This window comes from Sinocyclocheilus rhinocerous, unplaced genomic scaffold (assembly GCF_001515625.1).
Source record: "Sinocyclocheilus rhinocerous isolate Xijiao unplaced genomic scaffold, SAMN03320098_v1.1 scaffold799, whole genome shotgun sequence".
Lineage (NCBI taxonomy): Eukaryota > Metazoa > Chordata > Actinopteri > Cypriniformes > Cyprinidae > Sinocyclocheilus > Sinocyclocheilus rhinocerous.
In genome coordinates, this window is record NW_015636538.1 from 148195 (window position 1) to 164342 (window position 16148).

Genomic DNA, 16148 nt, shown 5'->3' on the forward strand with positions numbered 1-16148 from the left:
GATATCGTGATATTTCAAATTGATTTGACATTGTGTTAGTATTATACAGTATATCACTGACATCTAGGATGTTATAAAAAACATTCAATCACAATTCATGTGTCATGAAATAAAAAAATATTAGCTGTATGAAAGCTGGGGAGATTAGTTTGCATTGTTGGTATGGTAAAACCCACTTCCTTTGCAGTGCTGAACTGATGGTTAATCCAAGAGGGAGTTATGGGATATAACTAGGGGATATACAATTTTTATAAATTGTACAGGAATGTGAGTGGGACAATGATTCAGTGATGTGATGTAAACTGTAGGTCACCGGGAATACAGCTCAGTTTCACTCTTCATCTCTAGCCTACATAATAATCTAATAACTGACAGGTGAAGTCAGGCAGGCCAGTGCAGAATAAACGCCTACTACGCCCACTTTCCTTTGTGTCACGGAAAAGCAGATAGATATAAAGAGTCAAGAAGAGCCACAAACTACTGGAGTGATAAATAAGGGACATTTTCTGTAAGAGCAGAAAGGAAGTTTATTTGTGATAAGCTATCATTAAAATGATGTAATACCCAGACTCACTGAGATGCTTTCTTCAGCCGAGAGCGCACAAGGGTGTGAACTTGCACTGAACTTTCTCCAATTCATATTTTTCCCTCTGTAAATCTGTCTAGATCCATCCATCTATCAGATTACCGCACTTATGCAAGACATGTCTCTGGACATCATTAGGACATGTTGATGTCATTACAAACACTCCAGACTCATTGTTTTTGATATGTCTAAGAGTCAACTCTATCCCAGGGCAAACATAGTTCTCAAAGATCCTGTTTCTATACAAACAACCTTCTGTACCGTATTTGTTCAAGTTTAAAGATGATCAAATATTGACACTGAATAGTATAGATTTAAAATAAAATGTAAAAAATCACCCTTTAGTCAATTTTTTTTCCTGCGACTTCATAAAACCATCACCATAATCTAAAGTGATTACATAATTTATCAAATTACAGATATACAATTGCAAGAATAAAGGCTTTAGGACTGTGGAGGTGGGATAATTCAGTTAACGTCAAAGTAACATCTTAAATTAAGCATAGCTAGTTGGTTTTATAGCTTTATATGAATACAAACAAATAGACTGACATTTTACAACGTGTATTAAATCCCTGTGGAACATCATTTTACACATATAATGTTCAGGAAAAATGTGAACAGTGCTTATTCTGTTACCTTTTTTTGCAGGTTATATTTACATTTGGCCCAGCGATGTAAGACCACACTGGAAAACATTGTGTTTGTTCAATTAAGCATTAAAAATCCATGAGCTTATCTCTTAAGTAAAGGGGAGAACAGCATCACCGCAATTAAATCCCTGGGGTAAATAGTAAAATATGTATTCCTCTTAAAAGTACCAGCTGACTCTGTTAGCAAACAATTGCTTTATGCACTTTTAAAAGGGTAATTTATAGCAAGGGGTCTCCTTGGAATAAATACAGTAACTAGGCTAAAAACAGAGATATAGGCAAGCTGTGACAGGGTACTGAACCAGAACATTTCACAGCTAATGCTCAGATAAGACAAGGTTGACTTGTTGTGCTACTATATACACAGTATCTACTATGAGTATCAAGACGGTCAGTGCTAAAGTAAACAATTGAAGAGTCTGTGTTTTAGTGATAGCTATGATTTGTTTGGATTGTTAGAAGCAGGTGTTGAACTGTAGTTTATTCCATGCTGTATGTTTAAGACCACAGGGACAGAATGAACACATTGTGTGATGAACTTTATTAATAAATGAACTTTAGAAATTACAAAGAAGAGTAAAAAAATATTTATTAAGAATACAAATATTGAACTTGTCATATTGTCTCCTGATAGTCTCAGTTTCTTTTCAGTTCAGTCCCAGATCTTGGGAAGGTTCTCCAAGATTCTCCGTCGATGAGACGGGTTAGACACACCTGCTGCACACAGCTCCTCCTCTGTAATACCACTGCATGAGAAGAGAACACACAATGACATTTGGCAGCGTGTACTGTATATACAGTGGGTACGGAAAGTATTCAGACCCCCTTACATTTTTCACTCTTTGTTATATTGCAGCCATTTGCTAAAATCATTTAAGTTAATTTTTTTTCCTCATTAATGTACACATAGCACCCCATATTGACAGAAAAACACAGAATTGTTGACATTTTTGCAGATTTATTAAAAATGAAAAACTGAAATATCACATGGTCCTAAGTATTCGGACCCTTTGCTGTGACACTCATATATTTAACTCAGGTGCTGTCCATTTGTTCTGATCATCCTTGAGATGGTTCTACACCTTCATTTGAGTCCAGCTGTGTTTGATTATACTGATTGGACTTGATTAGGAAAGCCACACACCTGTCTATATAAGACCTTACAGCTCACAGTGCATGTCAGAGCAAATGAGAATCATGAGGTCAAAGGAATTGCCTGAAGAGCTCAGAGACAGAATTGTGGCAAGGCACAGATCTGGCCAAGGTTACAAAAAACTTTCTGCTGCACTTAAGGTTCCTAAGAGCACGGTGGCCTCCATAATCCTTAAATGGAAGACGTTTGGGATGACCAGAACCCTTCCTAGAGCTGGCTGTCCGGCCAAACTGAGCTATCGGGGGAGAAGAGCCTTGGTGAGAGAGGTAAAGAAGAACCCAAAGATCACTGTGGCTGAGCTCCAGAGATGCAGTCGGGAGATGGGAGAAAGTTGTAGAAAGTCAACCATCACTGCAGCCCTCCACCAGTTGGGGCTTTATGGCAGAGTGGCCCGACGGAAGCCTCTCCTCAGTGCAAGACACATGAAAGCCCGCATGGAGTTTGCTAAAAAAACACCTGAAGGACTCCAAGATGGTGAGAAATAAGATTCTCTGGTCTGATGAGACCAAGATAGAACTTTTTGGCCTTAATTCTAAGCGGTATGTGTGGAGAAAACCAGGCACTGCTCATCACCTGTCCAATACAGTCCCAACAGTGAAGCATGGTGGTGGCAGCATCATGCTGTGGGGTTGTTTTTCAGCTGCAGGGACAGGACGACTGGTTGCATTCGAGGGAAAGATGAATGCGGCCAAGTACAGGGATATCCTGGATGAAAACCTTCTCCAGAGTGCTCAGGACCTCAGACTGGGCTGAAGGTTTACCTTCCAACAAGACAATGACCCTAAGCACACAGCTAAAATAACGAAGGAGTGGCTTCACAACAACTCTGTGGCTGTTCTTGAATGGCCCAGCCAGAGCCCTGACTTAAACCCAATTGAGCATCTCTGGAGAGACCTAAAAATGGCTGTCCACCAACGTTTACCATCCAACCTGACAGAACTGGAGTGGATCTGCAAGAGGGAATGGCAGAGGATCCCCAAATCCATGTGTGAAAAACTTGTTGCATCTTTCCCAAAGACTCATGGCTGTATTAGATCAAAAGGGTGCTTCTACTAAATACTGAGCAAAGGGTCTGAATATTTAGGACCATGTGATATTTCAGTTTTTCTTTTTTGATAAATCTGCAAAAATGTCAACAATTCTGTGTTTTTCTGTCAATATGGGGTGCTGTGTGTACATTAATGAGGAAAAAAAATGAACTTAAATGATTTTAGCAAATGGCTGCAATATAACAAAGAGTGAAAAATTTAAGGGGGTCTGAATACTTTCCGTACCCACTGTATATATGACATAAGAGGTGAATTTTGTGTTCAAGTCATCTGTGGAAAGTGTTTATGTGTCTTACCAGCATGCCCAGCTGTGTAGCCAGAACGGCCACCTGTGCCTCCACCTCTGGCTCTTTTTCAGCATCCCTGAGAGCACGAGCGGCCCGTGCGTTTCCCATGTTCCCCAGACACACGCGCGCCACGTCCAGACGACGACTCTTTACACACATCCGTGCCATGTTCTCCCACACCGCCTCACTGCAGATGAAGATACACATACACACAACACATTCAGTTCACTTCAAAAGCCAGAGATGTCTCAAAGAAGGCCAAAAGACAGAAAAACTTGAAAGAAGAACGTTTTTAAAAATCATCCTAACAGTCTTAAAACAGGTTCCACAGTGGCTCTGTTGAGTTGCTATATGGTTCTTTGGTAACGTCTTTGAAGTTTCAGGTTCTTTAAATCAACAGACTGTTCTTTTAAAGCAAAAGTATATAGAAGCTTTTCTAAACAACTAGAGACTTTTTGACTTCCATGACTTTTCTAATATTTTGTGATTATTTCATGAGATTCAGCTGCTAATGATTTAACCGATTTGTAAACTCAGCAGGAAGATCCATGATCTCAAGAGTCAGACATTATTATGGCTCACAAGTAATATTTACTCTACATAAGCTCTGCTGTAAAATATTCTAATGGCGAGCATAACATTAAAGATGTATATTCCCATAGAAATGAGTCATTCTTAGTAAAACTTTACAATGTTACATTTGTTAACTACATTAGTTAACATCAACTAATAATGAGAAATACTGTACTTCTAAATCATTTTCTAATCTTAATATTAATTTTTTAATTTACTAATACATTATTAAAATCAAAATGAAAGCAATGAAACATTGTTTTTATGAGCTAAAATGAACAAAGATTAATAAATACTGTTACAAATGTACTGATCATTTTTAGTGTAAGTTATTGCATCAGCTAACGATAACTAATGGGATCTTATTGTAAAGTGATACAGAATTCTTTATTGGGAAGATTGTACTGTATTTAATTCCATTATAAACATTCTCTCATATTTACGTTTTTTAAATTCTTTCTTCTTTTTTTTTTTCAGATTTCTTTTTTTGGCAATATTCCAATTACATTTTTCTTGTCTTCTTTCTTAAAACTTCAGATCTGCACCATTTTAAAGTGTGGAAAAGTGCACTGAAACATAACATGAAGTAATAAATCTGTCTTTAAAGGGTGAGAGGATGTTTTAAAGATGATATTTGTGGAAACTCTTAGCAGCTGCTCTTTGAGTGTTTCTGCTGTTTCTCCCTCCATTCCGCCTCATGAGCGAACCGTCCCAGCTATGCATGGAATGACCCCATCAACACCCAACACTCTCTCGCCCACATTCCCTCTCTCCCACTCGCTTGGCCCTTCGCGCCCTCCCTGCTTTTTTCATCCACTCCCATCTGGTCTTTATTTATCCAAAATCCCCCCGTTCTCTCATTTTTTCGCTCCGTTCGGCTTTTAGTAGATACAGATGTGGGCTGTTTATTAGAGCTAAGCAACAGGAAATTCCCTGAATCTTTGGGGGCCCAGAACTGGAAAAGAAACAACAGAAAAGTAGAAAGAGAATTATGATTTCCCCTTTTCCTTTTTTGGTTAAAACATGGAAATAAAGTACATTTTTACATTGTTCTGGGTGGTTGCAAGTCAAAAAACCCTCGAATCTCTATGATCTTCTAGTCTCTTGGCTCCTTCAGTGTGCATCTGTGGGATTTTGTCACTTGTTTTATAGTCCAGTGAGTGACACAAAGCACACCTCTCCTCAACAACATACATGATTTGAGGAACCATTTATGTCTGGAGCAGAAACATTGCAGGACGATATACAGGATTCTTAAAAATAAAGGTTCCTAAAGGTGGTTTTCGCAATAATGCCATAGAAAAACCATTCCTCAAAGAACCTTTTAAAGAACAATTCTTAAAAGAACCATGTTTATTAGTGTGAAGAACATTTTCGTAGACTCTAAAGAACCTTTTTCCACTTTTGCACTCTTAAAAGTAAAGGTTTCAAAGGGGGTTTGGCAGTGATGTCATAGAAGAACCAATTTTTGGTTCCTTAAAGAACATTTCAGTAAACAGATCTTCACCATTTTTTCTTAGTCTGAAGAACACTTTAAACAACTTTTTATGCAATGGAAAGGTTCCATGGATGTTAAAGGTTCTTCATGGAACCGTAGATGCCAAAAAAGAACATGCTTAAAAATAAAGGTTCTTTTATGGCATTGACGGTTCCATGAAGAACCTTTAATCTCCAATTAATAATCTCCAAGAACAATTCATTCCATAAAAGGTTTTTTATAGTGGAAAGAGGTTCTTCAGATTATTAAAATGTTCTTCACATTAAGAAAAAAATGGTTCTTTTAAGAACTGGTCACTGAAAGGTTCTTTGGGGAACCCAAAATGGCATCTTTGTGAAAACGGCCTTTTGGAATTTTTAAGAGTGAACCTTTTTAAGAATGTGTAGAATGGAAAGATTCCATGGATGTTAAAGGTTCTTCACAGAACCATCAATGCTAATCAAGCACCTTTATTTTTAAGAGAGAAACTGAACTTTAATATTTAAGTGTAACTAGACCAAAGATATCTATGATATTTCATCTCCTGCTCCATCAATAACCAGCTCACTAAGTCAAAGAGAGAAAGAGGACGGGTGTTGCATTCTGTTCTGTCTACTTTCCTTCCAGGAAACACATCCTGTAGCTGGAGTAACGTGCTTGTCACTGACCAAGAGAGAGAGAACTCCTACTCTCTCATCCCAGTCCTTCTGAGCTTTTCAGGGATAAAGCACACACATGCTCGCACGTGAACATGGGAAACTGGTTAGGACGAGTAATCTGAGATAAACGAGTGTGGGAAAGAACGAGAAACACAAGAGACCGCATCACGCAGACATTCCTCAGCAGGGAGACGAGGAGAAAAAAACCAGCCAGCGCACATCTGGAAGAAAAAGGGGGAGGAACAGACGGGCAGAGAGCAGCAGAAGAACGGAGCGATTTAAAGAAAGCGTGCGTGTTTATGTGATGGCCTTGGAGGTCCAGCGTCCAGCCTTACGAGCAGCAGTGACCCCCGACTCCGAGGAAGAGGGTTAGAGACTCCCGTCAAGACTCAAGAATGAGTGGCGATGTCCTCTAGCTAACCTCTCACAGAATTCATGCCGCTCTGTGTTTCTGCATAGCGTGCCCGTGGATGTTTCAGGAATTCGGGCGCTCCGGAGGGTGTATGGCCGTGCGCAGGCTGGTGGTGGTGGCGGCGGCGGTGGCCCTGCTTTCTCTGGTGCTCAACAACTTGGCCACGTTCAGCTCCAGCTGGGTGCTGCAGGTGCTGGAGGACGGACGGCGGCGGAGCGTGGGGCTCTGGAGAGCGTGTGAGGACACACACGCTCATGAGCCCACAGCCTGCCAGAGACTCAGCTGGGGATCGGAGCTCGCGGGGTATCAGGAGTCGCGCAGCACTGTCAAACGTGAGTCTCCGGTGAATAGATGCTAATACAGCCTCTGCAGTAAACTAATTTCTGCACATTTTAATGCACTGATACCCTTTACTTAACAGAGAAAGATAACACTTTTATTAACATATATTTTTAACAGATCAGTAGGTAATGTACAATCAAACAGAAATATTGCTAAACATATAAATAAATCATTTCAGAGCTAAGCATGATTTTGTGAGCATATCTAAGCATGTCTTACTGAAAGTTATTGTGTTGTAGAAAAGCACTGAAAATGTGACTAACAATTATATAATGTTTAGTAAAAATACACTGAAATACTTAGAAATGTCATACAACTTTGATTAATATATTTTTTATATATATGTTTGATGTTATATATTTACATACACATGTAATAATAAAAATAAAAGTATATAAATAATATATAAATAAAATATAAAATATCTATAATATATGAAATGTAATAAAAAAGGACTCCGACTCCGAGGAAGAGGGTTAGAGACTCCCGTCAAGACTCAAGAATGAGTGGCGATGTCCTCTAGCTAACCTCTCACAGAATTCATGCCGCTCTGTGTTTCTGCATAGCGTGCCCGTGGATGTTTCAGGAATTCGGGCGCTCCGGAGGGTGTATGGCCGTGCGCAGGCTGGTGGTGGTGGCGGCGGCGGTGGCCCTGCTTTCTCTGGTGCTCAACAACTTGGCCACGTTCAGCTCCAGCTGGGTGCTGCAGGTGCTGGAGGACGGACGGCGGCGGAGCGTGGGGCTCTGGAGAGCGTGTGAGGACACACACGCTCATGAGCCCACAGCCTGCCAGAGACTCAGCTGGGGATCGGAGCTCGCGGGGTATCAGGAGTCACGCAGCACTGTCAAACGTGAGTCTCCGTCATACAACTGCGTGTGAGGGAATAGACAATAATTAAATTATATGTTTTCTACACGTTTTAATGCTCTGATACCCTTTATATTACTGAATTTAACAGAAAAAGATAACATTTTAATATTATTATATTAATATATTGTCATTTTAAACGGATCATTAGGTAATTAATTCAAAAATAAATGTTGCTAAACATCAATTCATATATTTTATTTATATATATTTATAATTTCAATGCTAAGCGTGATTTTGTAAGCATAATATCTAAGGCCGTCTTATTGAAAGTCATTTTATGAAGTTAAAAAACTCTGAAAATGTGACTAACAAGTAGATAAAGTTTAGTAGATAATTTGTGAGTACACTGGAATACTTGAAATGTCATTAAACTCTGATTAATATATTTTTATAATTATGTATTGTAAATATATATTTCATATTTCAGTGTACATCAACAAAGGATTTGCTAATATAATGTTTCATATAAGGTTACTTTCAATAAAACAACATACAGAAAATGTTTTTAAAGCGTTAACCCCCCCATAATAAATTTAGAATTAAATAAATAAATAAAAAATAATACATAAATAAATAAATTGTTTATAACTAAATAAATTTACTAATAAAAATAAAATTAAATACATTTAATATGTATTTAATTATTTTTTTTATTATTTATTATAATCTAATTATAATTATAATTAAAAAAAAAATTTCACTGCAGGAGCCTGTGATTACTCAGAAAAAAAGAAAAGAAAAAAAAAAAAGTGTCCAAATTTTTAACAACTTTTAATGAACCGCTTCCATATGAATTGGTCTTAAAATCTTATATAATTTTTTTTTCTTTAAATCTGAGTTCTAGACATCTAGAGCTCATTTTATTTAATTTGGCATCAACTTAATGTCTGGCTAGTATTAAACCACGGCAACTATCACTAGAAGAAAAAGCGAGCAGAGATTTGCTGGCTTGTATCATGCAGCCTGGCACGTCTGTCCATCTATCCTGATTTAGAAATAGGAAACGGATGGACACAGTGAAGGATTGTCTTTCAGGAAGTGACACCCACATTGGCACAGTTGTGTCTTATGGACATCTGCAGCTGGATCTTCCTTACAATGATTCAGATCCTCTACCTAAAAACACTCACACACACACACACACTCACACTCCTCTGCTCATACATGTATATATGAACCAAATGAATCATTGAATCATTTACGAACCATTTGAGAGCTAATATTTCTGTTGTTCTGATTGCAGTTCAGTTTGACATGATGCGGGCATGTAACCTGATGGCTACGGTGGCTCTGACCGTGGGTCAGCTAATCTTCCTGTTTGGGTTACTGGAGATAAGCCACATTACCCAGGATTCTCAGTGGTGGGAGGAAGCCATCGCTGCCCTGTTCCAGTTAGCCAGTGAGTGTTCAAACCCGCTTCTACAGTCGCTAACAAACACTAACAGTCCCTTTGAGGAGCTTCAATAAGCCAGACACAAATACCACACACCTTTCTTCAAACAACACATTAATTCTTCAATATCAAGCCGTCTGTCCTCAGAGATACGGCCTCTATTGTCCCATGTCTGTTGTTCTGCATTTTGGGAAAGGAAAGATGGAGCTTTGAGGATCTATAACAGAACAAACATCAACAAAGCACAGCGGCCTGAAGCTACACACCATTCAACAGGAAACAACAGAGTCCTGGCCAGAGGCCCGCTCACAAATTAAATCCGCTCCCATTGGGACGTACGCAGGCCTGTCTCTTCAAAACTCGCTGTTGATGTCCCATGAAAGTGTGCTGGCTGTGATGTTATCTTGTTTTATTGTGCGTGCTTTCTGCATACTTATACTATCTGCATAGCTGTTTAAATGCTAACTTGCATACTTACATAAACACATGCTCGTTGATGGACTATTAGCGAATGAACAGTTGATGCGAGTGTATGAGTGTTGTAGGTAAAAATCTGCAAATTGATGGTGGTAGTTATTATAGAAACACCCAGAACATCCTAGCAACATTCCAGAACACCCAGGTAAAGTCCTAGCCACCACTCAGAACACCCTAGCAACGACCTAAAACACCTTACCAACCACCTAGCAACTGCCTAGAACATTCTAACAACCACCAAGAACACCCTAACAATATCCTGGCAACTACCTACAACACCCTAGCAACCACCTAACAATGCCCTTACATCCACTTAGAATACTACAGCAAACACCCAGAACACCCTAGCAACGACCTAACACCTTACCAACCACCAAGCAACTGCCCAGAACATTCTAACAACCATCAAGAACACTCTAGCAACATCCTAGAAACCACCCTGAACACCCTAGCAACCACCTAGTGACCTCCACCTTAAAGCAGTCGCACACCAGACGAGAAGCGCAGCGCAGCATCGCGTCGCATCGCACCACGCCACTTCTTTAAAATTCAAACACATTATTTTCTATGAGTGTACACACACCAGCGGCGCCGTTCGGCGTCCAGCTACGTCGTGTTGTACTTGTACGAATTGTTTTAGACGCGGCGCTTCTCGTCCGGTGTGCGACCACCTTTAGAAAACCCTCGCAAAACCCTAGCAACCACTTTAAATAGCAACTGCCCAGAACACCATAACTAAAACACCCTAACAGCCACCTAGCATCTACTCAGAACCCCCAGCAACCACCTGTGAAAACCCTAACAAAGCCCTAGCAACCACTTTCAATTGCATAGCAATTGGCCACAACACCATAACAATTACCTAAAACACCTTAGCAACCACCTAGAACACTCTAGCAATGCCATAGCAACCACCCAGATCACCCCCAGCAACCACCTAGCAATGCCCTAGCAACCATTCAGAATACAATAGCAATCACCCAGAATACCCTAACAACCACCTACAACATAGGGCTGCACAATTTGGGGAATAATCTTTTTGCAATTAATTGTGACTGTGATTTAAAATGCAGTTTTTAAAAACTTTTAAGTTTGCTGTGCTTGTTTGTAGGGCTGCACAATTTGGCCAAATATTTTGTGATTATATATCACAAATTATTATTATTAATAATACTATATAAAATATTACAACATTAAAAATATTACTTTTGTAATATTTCACTGTAAATTAAAATCCAGTATTTAAGAAAAATAGAATAATTTTATTTTACAGCACTATTTATGTCTTAATTTATTCATTTTCAAATGTCAAACCTTCAAGCTTTTGATAATCAGAATAAACAATATTGCGATTTCAGCTTTATTTCAATTAATTGTGCTGTCCTAGCAACCACTTAGCAACCACCCAGAACACTCCAGTGTCATAGTGTCCACTCAAATTTTATTCATTCACTTTGATCACAGCAGTTGTTTTCTTAACCTCAGGTCATTTTTTTAATAGACACCCTGATCATTTCCTGTGTACAATTATGAGCTCTAGATAGTCTTGTTTGTTTCAGAAAAAGTTATTTTCAGTTTCATCAAAGCCGTCCATGGCTGTGCTTGCACTACTATGGTGGTCTGTTACAAGTGAAGTATATCAGTCCAGCTAATAGTGCAAGATGTGTGCGTCGTTTTAAGTGTGACAATAGTTATATTTAGCTAACGGGGGTCCAGAGCACCAGCGGCAGCCACGCAGCTTCAGAGAGCAACAGTCAGGCGCCAGGATATCCCTTCTCAGGACGAGGAAGTGTCTGTAACTACCTGTTATGCAAACCCAGAGCCGCAGAGGAAAGACGGGGAGGGGGAGTGTGACAGTACGGAGGGGGCCAACGAGTGTCAGAGTTATTAGACATGGACTTCAACGGGAATTGATGATATTTTAAGAACCGCAGAGCAATCGGGAAGAAAGAGAAGTGGATGTATGTGACACCACAGAGGAGCATGTTTCATCGGGACGGGTCTAGAATCTCCCACAATGTGTGTGTGTGTGTGTGTCATGGGTGGAGGAAACAAGTGTCCTGATTAACTGTCCCCGCAATACTGCATCTGTTTACACAATCTCTAGGGACAGACTATGTCTGACAAAATGAAAACAATTGTCCTCATAAAATGTCATATTTGATTAATATATTTTTTATATATATGTTTGATGTTATATATTTACATACACATGTAATAATAAAAATAAAAGTATATAAATAATATATAAATAAAATATAAAATATCTATAATATATGAAATGTAATAAAAAAGGACTCCGACTCCGAGGAAGAGGGTTAGAGACTCCCGTCAAGACTCAAGAATGAGTGGCGATGTCCTCTAGCTAACCTCTCACAGTGTTCATGCCGCTCTGTGTTTCTGCGTAGCGTGCCCGTGGAATATACATATTGCAATTTAATATTACAATTTAATACTGTGTGTGTGTGTGTGTGTATGTGTATATAAATATAATATAACATTTTATTATTTGGTCTTACTATTCTTAATATAGAAATAGTTTTATTTATTGCAATTTATTTAATGTATTACTCTTTCTGGAAATTTTGCTTCATTAAAAATATATAATTAAATAAATGAATTAAAACGAGCAGAAATCTGTCAAGCTTAAGATCACTGCAAGAATTTGTGATTACTCAGAAAATCAACAAGACAAAAAGTGTCAATTTTTACAAATTTCAATTAACTGCTTTCATATGAATTGGCAGCCTTAAAATCTTATGTAAAATATTTTTTTCTTTAAATTTGAGATCTAGATGTCTAGAGCACATTTTTATTTAATTTGTCATTAACTTGATGTCTGGTTAGTATTAAACCATGGCAACTATCACTGGATGAACAAGCAAGCAGAGATGTGCTGGCCTGTATCATGCAGCCTGGCACGTCTGTCCATCTACCCTGATTTAGAAATAGGAAACGGATGGACACAGTGAAGGATTGTCTTTCAGGAAGTGACACCCACATTGGCACAGTTGTGTCTTATAGAGATCTGCAGCTGGATCTTCCTTACAATGATTCAGATCCTCTACCTACACACACACACACACTCCTCTGCTCATACATGTACAGTCAGGAAGGGGGCCAACACTTTTTCACACCACTGTATATGTGAATCAAATACGAATCATTTGAGCATTCATATTTCTTTTTTTCTGATTGCAGTTCAGTTTGACATGATGCGGGCATGTAACCTGATGGCAACGGTGGCTCTGACTGTGGGTCAGCTAATCTTCCTGTTTGGGTTACTGGAGATAAGCCACATTACCCAGGATTCTCAGTGGTGGGAGGAAGCCATCGCTGCCCTGTTCCAGTTAGCCAGTGAGTGTTCAAACCCGCTTCTACAGTCGCTAACAAACACTAACAGCCCCTTTGAGGAGCGTCAAGAAGCCTGACACAAACACCACACACCCTCCTTCAAACAACACATTAATTCTTCAATATCAAACCGTCTGTCCTCAGAGATACGGCTTCTATTGTCCTGTGTTTGTTGTTCTGCATTTTGGGAAAGGAAAGATGGAGCTTTGAGGATCTATAACAGAACAAACATCAACAAAGCACAGCGGCCTGAAGCTACACACAATTCAACAGGAAACAACAGAGTCCTGGCCAGAGGCCCGCTCACAAATTAAATCCACTCCCATTTGGGACGTACGCAGGCCTGTCTCTTCAAAACTCGCTGTTGACGTCCCATGAAAGTGTGCTAGCTGTGATGTTATCTTGTTTTATTGTGCGTGCTTGCTGCATAACTATACTATCTGCATAGATGTTTAAATGCTAACTTGCATACTCACATAAACACATGCTCGTTGATGGACTATTAGTGAATGGACAGTTGGTGTGGTAGTTATTATAGAAACCCCCAGAACATCCTAGCAACACCCTTAGCAACTGCCCAGAATACCCTAGCAATGACCTAAAACACCTTACCAACCACCAAGAACATTCTAACAACTAGGGGTGGGCGATATACCAGCAGACACGATTAACCAGTAGAAATTTGTCAACCGGTAGAGATTTTGGACTATCGTCTTTATCGTGCTTATGCACTGCGGTGCGTATGGTAATGAAAATGTATTGTTTGCACACATTTTTAAGCATTTTAAAAACAAATGTTTTTAAGCCTTTTAAATGCAAACAACAGCGCTATATGCACGTGCAGTCTGTGAGACTGTTTCTGAGTGCGGTCTGAGCGCATATGAATCCGCTGCTCAGAGCGCGCAAGTATTTTTGTTGCTTTATTGGCCTTGAACGGTTAAATACACATACATATATTTGTGAAAATGCCCGTCTTTGCAAGTATCCTTGTAAACACAGTCATTTAGGTCTTAAGTGAAAGTAAACAGCTGAGAAAGAAACGCATGTGTAACAGTATATTGATCCGGGCAGTTCTTAAAGTGACAGCAGTCTAATATTCCTGCTGTCTGTCATTCATGTTAATCAAACAACAGTGAGAGAAAATCTAAATCACTTCTGTAACTTTAATAATGAGAAATGTAATTTACACAGTGAAAACTATGCAGTGTCTTTTTGGGGGACTTTTGCCTTTATTATGATAGGATAATAAGTGGGAGCGAGATAAGGGGGCAGGATCGGGAAAAGTCCTCGAGTTGGGATTCGAACTCGGGACGCCCATATCGCAACGGTGCTGTATTTATTTATTGTAGTTTTTTGTCCTATTGCTTGTAATTAGTTACTTATCTTCAGTGAGCTTGAGTTTTTCTATTTTTTCAGGCTTGTATTATTTTTTTTCTGTGATATTGACAGTGGTGACTGGAATTATGAAAATTCTATGGTTTCAAAAACTTTGATATCATAAAAACCTTATTAAAAGCAAACTAACTATATTGTGCTGCATACTGTTATCGTGATATAAAATTACTCATGTGATATAAGATTTTGGTCATATCGCCCACCCCTACTAACAACCATCAAGAACACCCTAGCTATGTCCTACCAACCACCAAACAATGCTATTACAACCACCCAGAACACCCCAGCGTTACGGAAGCACTCATGTTCTATTCATTCACTTTGATCACAGCGGTTGTTTTCTTAACCTCAGGTCATTTTTTATAGACACTCTGATCCTTTCCTTTGTAAGATAATGAGCTCTAGATAGTCTTGTTTTTTAAAAATTCTTTTCAGTTTCAGCAAAGCCGTCCATGGCTGTGATTGCACTACGATGGTGGTCTGTTACTAGTGAAGTATATCAGTCCAGCTAATAGTGCACAATGTGTGTGTCGTTTTAAGTGTGACAATAGTTATATTTAGCTAACGGGGGTGCAGAGCACCAGCGGCAGCCGCGTAGCTCCAGAGAGCGACAGTCAGGCGCCAGGATATCCCTGCTCAGGACGAGGAAGTGTCTGTAACTACCTGTTATGCAAACCCAGAGCCGCAGAGGAAAGACGGGGAGGGGGAGTGTGACAGTACGGAGGGGGCCAACGAGTGTCAGAGTTATTAGACATGGACTTCAACGGGAATTGATGATATTTTAAGAAGCGCAGAGCAATAGGGAAGAAAGAGATGTGGATGTATGTGACGCCACGGAGGAGCATGTTTAATCAGAACGGGTCTAGAATCACTCACAGTGTGTGTGTGTGTGTGTAATGGGTGGAGGAAACAAGTGTCCTGATTAACTGTCCCCGCAATACTGCGTCGGTTTACACAATCTCTAGGGACAGACTATGTCTGACAAAATGAAAACAATTGTCCTCATACTGCAATATAAATACTAAACAAGAACAATCTGCTTCCATGAAGTAAACCAATCAGATGCAGGCAAACGATCAACTCCTTACAAACATCCATATGTACATCAGTCTTTCCTACCATATTCTCATAGTTTAAGTGCACTGACTAGACATTCACACAACGGCGCCATTGAACAGGGACTTTCCCTCAGACACCTTAATCACCTCACTCAAGGACACAACGATGATGGCTCAAGGCTAGTTTGTGGGCCATTTAATTTCAGTTTTATTCTAAAGTACTTTGTGTTAATGAGAGTGAAAGCTTAAAGGGATAGTTCACCCAAAGATGTAAATTCTGTCATCATTTTCTCACCCTCATGTTGTTCCAAACCTGTATGAGTTTCATTTCATTTTCATCATATTTTAAAGAATGTTTGTAACCTAACAGTTGCTGGTAGCCATTGACTAAGCAGTCTTCCTGACTATG

General features: G+C 39.3%; 1 protein-coding gene and 1 pseudogene across 2 annotated transcripts in view; one reads left to right on the forward strand and one right to left on the reverse strand.

The window, feature by feature from the left end:
* LOC107747848 (intraflagellar transport protein 140 homolog) overlaps positions 1 to 16148 on the reverse strand; it is a 68360-nt pseudogene that overhangs the window by 25176 nt on the left and 27036 nt on the right.
* The window catches only part of LOC107747846 (transmembrane protein 204-like), a 16718-nt gene continuing 8238 nt past the window's right edge, over positions 7669 to 16148 (forward strand). Inside the window, exons 1-3 of one of the 2 annotated variants that reach the window (XM_016562458.1) lie at positions 7669 to 8042; positions 9306 to 9461; positions 9657 to 10136. In XM_016562458.1, the coding sequence (XP_016417944.1) occupies positions 7769 to 8042; positions 9306 to 9461; positions 9657 to 9772 (546 nt within the window). In that variant the 5' untranslated portion in view covers positions 7669 to 7768 and the 3' untranslated portion in view covers positions 9773 to 10136. Of the gene's footprint in view, positions 8043 to 9305; positions 9462 to 9656; positions 10137 to 16148 lie in introns of those variants that run through there. The other variant, XM_016562457.1, reaches the window with a different exon arrangement.